Genomic DNA, 12,909 nt, shown 5'->3' on the forward strand with positions numbered 1-12,909 from the left:
TCTGATTATAAGCAGAGGATACCTAGTTTTACGAAGTTCCATGCCTCGCCTTCCGATAAATAAATGTTTTCATTACGTATTCGTTGGAGAAACGTGCCATCTTGTCATGTTCACAGAGCTGGAAAATAAAAATAGTTCAATCTTTAAGTGAGAATAAAATCTGAAACTATCAACAGTCAACAGCCGACAGAGACTTATTGCTTAAGTAGTAATTTTAATGAATTTTTTTGTTTCTATTATAACAATATAAAAAAGGCAATAACTAAATAAACAAAATATGTAAATATATTTTAATCTAAATAAAAAACAAAAGTATATTTCATAAAATTTATTACCAAGGACTTATTTAGAATATTGCGTTGTACGAAACGAATCATCAATCGTCAAAATTTTTAATTCGTGGAGGTGCTGACAGTGACAGACAATTTTGTCAAAATTCCTTTTTCAATATTTTCTTTTGTAAATCAAAACAGCTTGAAATTTATTAGGTTTTGGAATATTTACAAAAACTAATTACTGTTTTATATATTAAACATACATGTATATTTTACGAAACATTCAAAAAAGTGGGTGGACTTAGGTCGTTAATTAGACAGTGTTTTAGTGCTATACGAATGAATTTATATTTTAATGATAATGAAAAATGAAGGGGGTCGATAACTCACCAGCTGATCGGGAAGGGATGACAAATAAACCAATTGTAACATGTAAGTTTCATATTGTATAACTGTCTTGATATGTTTTGAAATTCGTAAAAACTATTTATGTGGTCGTAGGCGCTGGCGATTGGAACTTATTTTGTACTCTAGAGGCACCTTTAGTAGCAGCTATACCACAAGACTCATGTGAGTGGCGCAGGTCTTATGGTCGAATAACGAAATTTGTTTACTTAGAAGCGTCTTTTGTAAAGTTTAATAAGGATAAACTTCAATCTGAGCTCAATCTTCTAAAGCGACCTATTTTCCATATTTATTGGACAGATTGTGTGGTAAGATTATTAAATTACTTATATTATCAGAGCATGTTAACTTTATACAAAAATGTGTAATATTTAAAACAGGTAGTAACATATTAAATATCCTAATGTTTCAGGATATAGAATATTATAAAACAGTTCTCAGAGAGGACATAGAAACATGGCTCAAACAATTAGAAAAAAACAATATCACAGATTGGATGATAGTGTTAGTAGAGACTTACGATATAAGAAAAACAAACAAATTATTACCAAGAACTACAGTTTTGGATAAAATTAAAGGAGAGTTTGCTGTTAAACAGACTGAAGATAGGTTCATTTCTGTTATTAATCCTATAAAATCTGAAGCTCGGAGTGCTGAATCATGGCGAGGTTTAGTTGCAAAAGTTAGACATTTTGTTTTAGTGGCATATAATAAAGCTCTCATAAGATTTGAAGAACATATGAGGGAACAAAGAGAGAAAAGAAATGATCCTGAATGGGATTTCTGTAAATATTTTATTTTGCAGGTCAGTTGTATAATGTTATCTTGTTTTTGTCACCTTTATTTAGTGTATTAAAAAAATTGAGGGCCTTGTGGGACAGTACAAATTTATCTGATTGTAAACAAGATGGTTGTGAGTTTGATTTCTACTTAGGATAATAAATTATTTTCATTCACTCACTCAACATACAATGTCTTCAGAAATTGGGGAACCCTCAGTTATAATGTCTGACTGACAATCAGATGTTATCCAATGCACCACAGCGACTACTGCTAGTCATGTGTAATTTTTATTATAAAACTTATTTACAGGAGCAATTAGCATTTGTGTTAGAAATGCTTGGTTTATATGAGGAAGCTCTAGTCCAATATGATGAATTAGACGCCTTGTTTTCACAATTTGTACTCAATTCAAATATAACAGAGAGTCCAAAATGGCTCGACACATTTAAACAACCAGTGACATCCTGGCAAGCAGTAAGACTGACAGCATTAGTTCCACAATCCCTAAGAGATTTAATTATTAAGAAAAATGCATCACTATTAGACTTTAGGAGTTATTTGTTTCAAAGACAAAGTGCCATGTTATTACTTACTTGTAAGCCGTGGGAGGTGAGTTCATGATTTTTTTATCATATTTTTTTAATAATATAGTTAATAAAAATAAAATTAATGTGTAAGAATTTATTATTATTGTTATGTTTAAAAATGTCTAATATTGTAACAAATTGAATAGATTTTTTACAATTTTTTTAACCTACATACCAAACAAAGATTCTCTAATTTATATTATATTTCTTTTTTAAACTGTGGTCATAATTTAAGTAATTGATATAGAAGAAACATATTAACTCATTTATTTAAGACATGATCACTCATGTGTACACACAGAGCTGTAATTGCCACAATCATATGAGTTTAATTTCTATTCATAATTAAGCTAAATGGGTTATTTTTTCAACATTTGAAATATTCTATTAAAAAAAAGTAATCAACATTTTCATGAAAAACTCGCGTTATGAAATATTTTTCTGGTTACTGCTAGGAGCAGCATTGCTGCTGCTAAAAATCTATAAATTAGTTAACCTTACATCAAAAATTTGCCTTTTGTGAGTCAGTGCATACTGGTAGATCGACCGACGGAAATCGGTAACATGCGATTTCGACGTAATATATAGGTTCCCATTGTCTACCCTGCTGCGTGCGGGATACAGTGTAAAGCTAAAAAAATATATAATTTCAAATCTATCCCGCAGATAGCCTCCCGTTGTCTAACAACAGTCCACAACACACTGGTAGAGATGTCCCTCCTAAACACGCACGCGGTGGAGGGCGCGGCTGCGTGCTGGGCGCACCTCGCGTGCGCGGAGACGCTGCGAGCGTGTGAACGGCTGTCGGCCACCAACAGCGCGCTGGAGGCCTGCACCGCTATGCATGCGCCTTTGTTGCACAATGCTAAGGATAAAGTGAGTAAATGTTGTTTAAGGATTTTTATCTAAATGCTTTTTATTAAAGTAAGTGAGTAAGCCTCATTGTTGTGGGATTCAAATTTAAAAAGGGCTATCAATGTATTTGGGTTCACAAAGTGTGTTGTCATCAATCATACTGTATAGTCAACATGTCGTGGCCGTCCTGAAGTTAGGTCGTCTAAGCTTTTGCGCATTGTTCACTCGGGAATAAAATTATCAAAGGTAGGAAAAAATCTAAATACTTTTCTGTGCATCATCTACAGCTAACTTTAGGGTGGCCATGACTTGTTAACCATACGTACGTGTACGTTATATGTAATTGGGCAGAAAGGTAGCAATGTGATTTATCGCAAGCTCTCCTTGTGAACTCAACAATATGTGGAAAATATATCCTACATATGTAAATGCAAATAAAAATGCAAATAATAGGCTATTTGTAAATGAAAATCTGATAAAAACATAAAATAAGTCATACATAAATAATATTTTATTATTAAATGACTATTGAGAAAGAGACTGACTTGTGGTTTTGATTATATTTCCAAAAATTTAATATTCTTGCTCCGGTAAAAGAATACGAGGCATGGTCTAAAAGTGGCAACCAAAATTTCTCGACGTTATATTTTCTCTGGATATGCGTAAAAACACGTGAAGCTGTTTTTTTATTATAATAGAACAACATTTTCACAGCTACACGAACTAGGTAAGCTCTGTGGTCTTCTCCCAGGATCAGCGGACCCTACGTCAGAACAGCTACACCTCGTGGTCATGCTATCAGCTGGTATGGGAGACAGTGAGCCGAATAACCAGCAAAGTCCCACAGACAGACTGAAAGAGGCGTTATGCAGTAAAAATAGTTTTCAACAATATTACTTGGAGTTAGCGGAATTGGCTATGGGAACGTATAAACATATTGGAAGGTTGAGGTAGGTATTGGTTTTTTTTAAAGTTTGTTACAAAGAAATTGGTTAGATTGTTTTATATTTGGCTAAGGTTATTCACGTTCGGTAAACCCAAATAAAGGACCAGAAGGTGGTATTATTTAAGTTGTTATTATTTTTTATATATTTAAAAAAAAAATGAAAATTCAGTTCTTAATCAGAAAATAATTTAGGAAAACTATAATCATATCTTTAATATGTTTTTTTCTTGTTCTTCATACTAATCGGAAATGATAATTGAAAGTTTGCAGTTGTTTTGTCTAAATTTGTTTAAGCTGTATAGCAGAGTGCCTTAACTATGCGATTTTCTTAGATTTGGTTATAAATCTAGCAAAAAAATTAGCTCAGCTTAGGCATATCATATTTTTGACATTGCGTGTTCAGTTGCGGAACTCAACGGCGCGTTTTACATCGACACCAAAGCGATGAAATCGAAATATAAGTTTATCACTTTAATGTATGTATATATATTTTTTTTTTTTGCAGATTTGCCCGTCACATAGGACGAGATCTAGCCTCGTTTTACTCAGAATTAGGTGAAACTAGTAAAGCAGTAGTATTCTTAATGGACGCGCTACGTTCCTACGAAGAACAAGGGTGGAAGGATTTGGCGGCTCAAACGCGCTTAGAGTTGGTTGCTGCGGCTAAGAAAATGAACGATGTTGATAGGTTTGTTATATTTGGGTTAAATAGTAGCTTCACGCTTTTTCACGCATAGCTGTGTCACGCATAATGTGAGGAACCTAGTTTTGCGTTAACGTTTCCCATTTTTTGAGATATTACGTATTGAGTGGTGGAAGTCAACGCTGCGTTTTGCCTATAGGGGCTGGGAAAAGAAAACAATTTAAATATGTACTTTCCCGAACCATAGGGCTCGATCCCGATTTCGCAATACTCATTTTTCATTTTTTTTTTTTTTTGTGTTTGTAAGTGATATTTTTTTCGGAATTTATTGTATACAAAAATATTCTACATACAATTCCATAGTATAAAATAAAGAATATAATAGGAAACAATTTTTCACTTTTTTTGCAGGTACACAAAGCTCTCTGCTAGAATAGCTAGTACTGTCGAATTAGAGATTCTAGTCAGAAATTTTTATTTCGAAGAAATGTTGAAATCTATAAGGGATAATATCGCAAATAAACAAGACACAGTATTGACCGAGCTTAATGATTGCTTCAAAATTATCTCGGCAACCTTACTACCGTCCGAACGTGACGCTTATATCACTGAGAATAAGGTCCAATGTCGTTTGCTCATTGATAGCTTTATGCCCAAAGACGTAAAATGCAAAGCGGCCATTAGTGTCGAAATATTTCAAGAGAAAACAGAGAAGAAAACGCCAGTTAAAAATTATAAGACTGATTTAAGTGTTAGTGTAGGTAGTTCTCCCAAGAGGGCGACGACGGAGGATAGTGAAAACGAATCTAATATTTTAGTTACTAGGTAAGTTTATAACAAATAATTAAAAAAATAACTAATTATAACTGAGTCATAATATAATTTAATTTCCAGCATAAGACTAGATGATCTTAAACCCAAAAATCCATTACTAAATCCAATGAACATAACCTCCAAATTACATTATAAAGAAGACAAAACACTACAAAAAGCTACAGTAGAGTGCCAAAACACTAAAATGCCACTCAGAAGAACCGATAGTAGCAAATATAGAAAACCTTCGGCAACTTTAAGAAATAATTATGAAACTTGCTTTAAAAGTAACGATATTATATTAAAACCCGGTACAAATGAAGTTACCGTTGAATACGTCGCTATGAAATGTGGGAAATTTAAATTAGGTCAAGTTTCTTTATTAATAGAAGCGAAATTGGAATTTTTATCGAATGTACTGATTCCTAGTAAAATGGGATATGAAGTTAAGACTCAAGGTGTCAGTGTGTATTTGAATAAAGTGGAACCGAAGAAGGATTTAGTGGCAGGTGTGGAACAGGATATGGAATTAGTGGTCACTAGCGGCAGTTCTTGTATACAGGAGGTTTGTCATCCTTGTAATATTTAGTTTTTTTTTCAGCTTGACGCTGTATCCCATCATAGCACGGTATCATAGCAGGGTAGGCAGAGAGAAAGCCTTGTGTGAAGTCACTTCATTCCTCTTTCAGGTGTACAGTTTAGTGGCGGAACTCAACGCCGCCCTATGCCTCGTCACCAGAGCGACGACGAGCGAAATAAAAACACAGTTTTGAACTATATATTTCATAATAAGAAATTAAAATTCATATATTTTCTTAACTTCCTAGTTCCCTCTTAATTATTTTTATAAGCTACGCCATAATATCATTTTATTACTATAATTTTTACTTATCACATTTCAGAATGCCTCAATCGTTCTCAAAACATCAACGGGCCTTCTAATAAGATTTACAGCAGAAGACTCGCCCATGTCAAGGGAGCTATCAATACCAATAAATCCTATTGGACCATTTCAAACTGCTAAAATACCTTTGAGATTGTTCTCGAAGTTACAACCTAAGAGGGAGAAGAGTATTGAACACACTGTAAGTATTTGTAGTTCTGTCGACGATCGTGGATGTCCTCAAGTTAGCAGTAGATGACCGAGTATATGTGCAAAAGTTTAGAAATCTTAACTTAAAATTGTGCACCTAACTGACTGTAACCGCGACGATTGTGGGTTTGATTCCCACTATGAAAAATGTATTATTTTCATCTTCTAGTCCTTGCAATACGACAAAGCACGCCGTTGATTCTACGCGCAATTGAGAGTTGGGTGGTGCAAAGGAAAGGGCACTCTATTCCTATGCATTGCCTCTTCTTTATCTTCTTTCTCATCTTCTCTGCTTAACCTGCTATTCGCAAGATACAGCTTGCAGCTATAAAACTGTATGTATTAAAGAAAATAAATTATTCAATTCCAGGTATGGTTAACATGTCCCTGGTGGGAATCAATAACGGAAGTGCCTCTCCACTTTTCTCCACCAATGATAGTATCATGGCGTCTCTTAACGTCAAATACTAGGAAATTTATTCATGTCACAGCCAAATCTACTGTGGCACACTTTGTACAGTTTGTATTAAGCAACCCTAAGTTAGATTGTGATGGCAATAATACTGTTTCGGATTTGAACCCAAAGAATGCTGGGGATATGGTAGGTTTTTATAAGTTATAGATTAAATAAAATAACTGTTAATATACTTTATAGAGTATAGGATGTTCTGTGATCTTTATATATCAAATGAATACAATATAACCAAATTATATTTATAAACATACAATTTTTTAGACATAGTAAGTTGAATCCATGTCTATTGTTTAATATTTATAACGTCTAAGCTCTCTTAGGGTCTCTAGCCATATTATTTTAGCCATACGTTCTTATTGAGCTATGTTGAAATATTTGTAAGATGCAATTTTACTTTCTCAATTTTCCATTGATTAGTTTAACTACACACTGTTTTTCAGTCAAAGGACTAGCAAAAAAGGCACTGCTCCAAAAAAAAAAACACCGTTTGTCTTTTACCAGAGCTAGAAAATCAAAATAGTAAATTTAGTCAGACATGCCCCTGTACCATGGCCGTGAGATAATGAAGTAAAAATTTCCAATTTTAGACAGTCGCATCAGATGGTACAACAGCATCGTTCATGTGGGAGTTACTAAAGGACCCATTAGTCAAAGCGGGACCCATGAAAGCTATTTTCAATGTGCAATATGGACTAATTAGTGAAGAAACGTCTAGAAATTTCCAGTGTCCGTTTGATATTCAAGATTATACTACACTGTTTGTGATAAGAACTAAGTTAGAGCCGGGCAAAGGATCGGACTTTTGTAGGGCGTCTCAAGTGTGTTGTTTACAGCTTAATGTTCAACGGGTTTGTATTTTTTTATTCAACTTCATATTGTGCCCCGTATATAGCAGAGTAGGCAGAGGGAACCTATTGTTGAAACTCACTACCTACTTTCACCCAAATTCTGGACGCATTGCGTGTTGAGTGTTGAAATTCAACGTCTTGGTTTTTTACCTTGGCACCAAAGTGAAGAAATGAAAATATAAATTTAAATAAATATTATTCCTAGTCATATATTTACAGGTAAACGAAACGGAGCATACGTCTCTCATGTACGAAGTACTGGCCGACCAGACCATGTGGGCGGTGCTGGGGCGTACTGCTGGTTAGTTTATTAGTTATATTTTTTATAGAAAACGTTAAAAAATTATGTAGTGGGATTTAAACTTATGATTTTTTTCTTAGAAGAGGCTAGGCGTGGCGTAGGGGTAAAAGCGTGTGACTTGTAATTGCGAAAGGTTGTGAGTTCAATTCCCACTCAGGAAATGAAATATTTAATATTTCCGTTTCTTGGCTTTGGTGTCGAGGTAAAGTTTCACCACTCAACACGCAATACCTCCAAAATTTACATAAATCTGAGAAAAATAAATAATTTTTTGAAAACGTTTGGAAAATAATATACCCGCTACGCTTTTCCTAAGTGTGGAATAACGTGTGGAAAATTTATTTCTTCACTGTGATGTCGAGGCAAAACGCCAATAACTCTTGAAAAAATTGTTATAAATATTTAATAAATGAAAATTATTAGTAATTATCTTTGGATAGCGGAAATTTTTAAGAAAGACTCTACAAAGATTCTAACCACGAAAATAAATCGTAACAAGCGTATAAGAATTTCAACGTAAGTCGATAAGAACCTATGGCTTAGTTGGTCAGAGCGCTTGGACTGTTTCCAAAGAGGCGCTACGTTTAAATTTTATATAAGTTTCCTAATAAGTATAACTTATTAGAAAAAACTTATTTAATATAATATATCTTATTTAATAATACCCAGGTGTAATAACGATGGAATCTAGCACTGCAGAAGGTCAGTGCGTGTCTCTGGATGTAATGCCGCTAGGTGCGGGTTACTTGCCGCTGCCTGCCGTTAGGCTGTCTAAGTATATTGCTGCTAATACTAGAGGTGGGTTTTTTTAATAAAATATTTTTTAACATGTAATATGTTAAAGCTACGGTTGTGGGTTCGATTCCCACTTGGAGGAATGTAACATTCAATATTTTAATTTCTTCATGCTGTTAACGAGGCAAAGCGTTGCGTTAACATTCGCCACTCAACACACAATCAGTGTGTTTTAATTATGAAAGTGGGGAGGGGAAGTATCTTAACACTGAGTTCCCAGGTTCACTCTGACTACCCTACTAAGTGCAGAATACAGTGTGAAGCTGTCCCAGCTTGCTGATAGATAAAGTTTGATAATGACTACTTTAGTTGAGAAATGTCTTTTAATCTTTAACATCCTTCTCCAGAATTTTTGAAAACAATTCTAAAAAAACAATTTTTGTATGTATATTTGCTTATTGTTGGTTTCAGTTACATTTTCTTGTATAATTTTACCGATTTGATTAAATAACAGATATATTACATAGTTTGTAAGTATCTATTTTAATAAGAGGTGGGGTAATAATATTAAGTATATGTATATCACATTTTTTCGTTATATCTTGTAATATATAACTACTTTTTAATTCCTTAGCAACTATTAATGTTGGAATAGTTATTTTTAAAATCTCGGATTTGTATTTCTATTCATAGCTATTATATTGTTTATAACAAAATTAAATTGAATAATATTCTCACAAATAAAACCAAAGCATTGCCTGAACAATACTACACAAATACTACAAAAGCTTTTTAGTAATTGTGCTTTAAAACATAACCAAATTATCAGTGCACCTAAACTATAAAAAAGACCGTTTATTTCAAAACTTTATTTAAATTTTTCAGATCCAAAGAAAGATATATCAGCACATCCTCGATTGGAGCCATTTAGTCCGGGGCAAGTGTATCACGCGGGGAAAGCTAAACAAGTGCATGTGTTACCGCCAGCTCCTAAAGAACATGTTGATATTACTGTATAAATACATATATTACATAAATATGTATGTATGTTTATTTATGTAATATAGGTTGGGCAAAATGTGACATTGAATTCTGTTCTGAATAACAATGTCTGCAAAAAGTAAAGAATGGAGTGTTTTGACACTATGTTCTCATTGCTTATTCTGCTATGTGTAGAAAATGTGTGTCTTTGTTTTATTTAAAACTAGCTCAAGACTTAAATTTAATGGAGCTGAAAATATTTTTGTTTCATTATTAAAGTCATTCTCTCATATAAATGTGTCCACTTAGAACCTACTTTTTTTCTTGAATTGAATAGTAATAGCACATCCATTGAGTCATGGTGCAAATATTAAATATGTCAATACAAATGCTTGAAGGTCTGGATAAGCAATATATATATTAGATAAGATAGGCATATGTTACTGGCAGATCAGTTCTCAGCTTACTATACAAAATGTGAAAGGTATGTAAAGGTTATAAAAATATTGAAAGACAAAACGAGTGTTCTTAGAAAAATACTTTAAGATGTTAATATAATATAACTAAAGTACACTCTGTCCATGAACACTTAAGCGATAAAATAAGATTATTTGAATTTCTAAAATACAGGATTACCATTGTGTTATGGTGTAAAATAATAAAATTAAAAGCTATACTGGAAAGAGGAACTTAATTTGGTATAGGTACATACCTATACCAAATTAAGTTATTATTTTTTAGTTATTAAGTTATTATTGTATAGATCTGCTATACATATAGCAACTAAAGGCTTCAAAAAGCCTATTTCGTTAAAGAAAAGAAAAATTAATATAGAAGTGTGCAATTTTTTAATCAAACATTAACATGATCTTCATTTTAAATTAAATAAAGGATTGGAGATATGAAGAACTAACTAGCTAGCTTCCAGGCTTTAAAATACAACCAATGCATAATTAATTATAATGTGTGTATAAATGGAAAGTCTCTCTTAATTTTAGTGAATGTAAATAGATATATTAATTATACAAATATTATATATATACTATAGGGTTTTATGTAAAATTTTGAATCTAATATTAATTTTGCTTATTTCATAGTCATTTAACTAATTTGTAAAAGAAAGCTTCTTAATTTCTTGTTATTTAAATAAATGTTAAACACACTCTTTTGTTCTTAGCGATATAAATATTTGTCGGTTTTATTTTTCATATAATAAACCATGTTCAATGGTTACTTTCTAAAGCTTCGTTTGAAATAATTTAAATTTTTACCTTAAAAGCACCTAAAAAATTCTAATTATTTATTCTTATATTGTTATAAACTTCATTACATGTAAAGTGTTGGACCATTAAATCTGTGTGATAAATATAATTATATATCTTTAGTGTAGCTTCATCAGTAGTTACTTCTATAAGTACATATAATCTATATATTATATTTAAAAATACTTGGCAAAAATTGCTTTTTTATGTTAAGAAAATAAGATTTTTTTCAAGTATTGTTTCATTTATTACATATCTTACTTTTTGCTTATTAAAAATAGAGAAGCATGTTAACTTGTGTATATAAAATAATCCTTTGCAATATTACATTAATTATCTGTCATAGTGTTAGTGTAGCTTATATATTATAATTTTATGTATAACCCATTTTTTTATTAAAATGTCAAAGGTTCAATATATTTAAAATCATTCTGACCGTATAAAAAATAATAATGAAGCAGTAAAAAACAAAATAACAATTGAATATGATCCTTTCTTTATTTTGTATACAAGCAAAGCCATATATTATTTATTTTTTTAATTAATTAAGCTTTGTGACTTTCAATTTTCAATTTTTACTATAGACAGGAATGGGGTGGGGTGTATATAATATTTCTTTAAATTGTTTATACACGACGCCATATTGTTATGATTATAATCCTAGTCTATACACTTGTCTATTTTTTTCTTAGATACTTGGTGCTGAAATAGTATTATTTCACCAATTTTTTTTTGTTTTTGTATAAGTGGTCATTATTAGTTAAATATAGGTATTTGTTTCATTTAAGTAAAATATCTAGCAAGCCTTGATATCAATTTAAATTTACTAAATACTGTAATTAATAACGTTATTGATTAATGAGCGCCTTAAAGACTTTTTCCATACTTTCATAGTCAACTGTTAATGGTTTGTTCAATTAGTTTGATTACGTAAATGTTGCTTTTAATATTTATGCAAAATATAATATTTAATTTACATCAAGCAACAAAAACACAAATATTTAGATCGATTTGGGCTACTTATATTCTAAGGACAATATCTAGTATGATATTTTTATTTCATGGAAAATCATTGATTCTAATAAAACTATGTCTAAAATATTAATTTGCTAAACCAAAGGTGTCACCCAAATAGCTTAAACATCGAATCATTATATTATTGTGCTTATTGTATTTTTATATGGAACATACTCATTATTCTTTATACTAAGAAGCTTGGAAATTTAGTAGTAAAACTATTGAAAATGAAAAGAACTATTGTAGATTAAATATATGTTGTAGTAGATTAAGTCATTATTATTTGTTTTATAATTGGCAAGTAATTCTGCGAAACTTGTAAATATTTGACGAACTGTTAAACTGAAATTGTTATAAAATAAATTGTATGTCAAGAGTTTCTAACGCGATTATTATAAATATGGCTCCACTTTTTTGATCTATGTGGCAGAAGATTTCAGAAGATACAAATGAAAGCGTGCTCTTGAAATTCTTGATATAACTATATTTTCGATCCAAGCTTATTTATAATAAGTACTGAAGAATGTATTTATATTATTTAAAAGGTATAATACCTATGGCTATCAATAAAATGTTTATTGTTACTTGCATATTTTTTTTTATTAGATAAATTAAAACCTCCTTAATTAATGTTAAAGATTATTTATTTTCAATTGCCCAAGCCAAAAAGCTGATTTATTCTTATAGGTGTTAGATTATAAATAGAATGCTAAATAATTTAATTTTAAATACAAATATTATTGCAACAAAATAATTTTCTATAAAAAGTTGCATTAATATATACAATTAAACGTAAAATTTGAAAATATTAATCATTCATAAATATTGATTTCATTATTAATAATCTTTTACAATCGTCATAATTTTAATTAGAATGCAACACTAAATAT

The 12,909-nt window shown here is 31.3% G+C and overlaps 1 protein-coding gene across 1 annotated transcript; it reads left to right on the plus strand.

The window, feature by feature from the left end:
* The first annotated feature begins 397 nt into the window (after positions 1-397).
* SIDL (SIDL trafficking protein particle complex subunit 10) lies at positions 398-12,609 on the plus strand. Its single transcript, XM_085190003.1, has 15 exons — positions 398-707; positions 777-988; positions 1,093-1,485; positions 1,773-2,072; positions 2,717-2,926; positions 3,620-3,855; positions 4,357-4,539; positions 4,906-5,319; positions 5,389-5,872; positions 6,210-6,392; positions 6,771-7,001; positions 7,463-7,723; positions 7,943-8,024; positions 8,694-8,822; positions 9,645-12,609. The coding sequence occupies exons 1-15, from the start codon at positions 644-646 to the stop codon at positions 9,776-9,778; spliced, it is 3,516 nt and encodes a 1,171-aa protein (XP_085046129.1). The 5' UTR covers positions 398-643; the 3' UTR covers positions 9,779-12,609.
* Positions 12,610-12,909: the final 300 nt, after the last annotated feature.

This window comes from Heliconius melpomene, chromosome 9 (genome assembly GCF_056956725.1).
Source record: "Heliconius melpomene rosina isolate 202511_hmr_F chromosome 9, ASM5695672v1, whole genome shotgun sequence".
NCBI lineage: Eukaryota > Metazoa > Arthropoda > Insecta > Lepidoptera > Nymphalidae > Heliconius > Heliconius melpomene.

Excerpts from the sequence above, each read along its gene's own strand:
- SIDL (XM_085190003.1), top strand. The coding sequence starts at position 644 with ATGAAGGGGGTCGATAACTCACCAGCTGATCGGGAAGGGATGACAAAT. Across the intron at positions 6,393-6,770 it reads AGAAGAGTATTGAACACACT|GTATGGTTAACATGTCCCTG; the intron begins GTAAGTATTTGT and ends ATTCAATTCCAG. Across the intron at positions 7,002-7,462 it reads CAAAGAATGCTGGGGATATG|ACAGTCGCATCAGATGGTAC; the intron begins GTAGGTTTTTAT and ends TTCCAATTTTAG.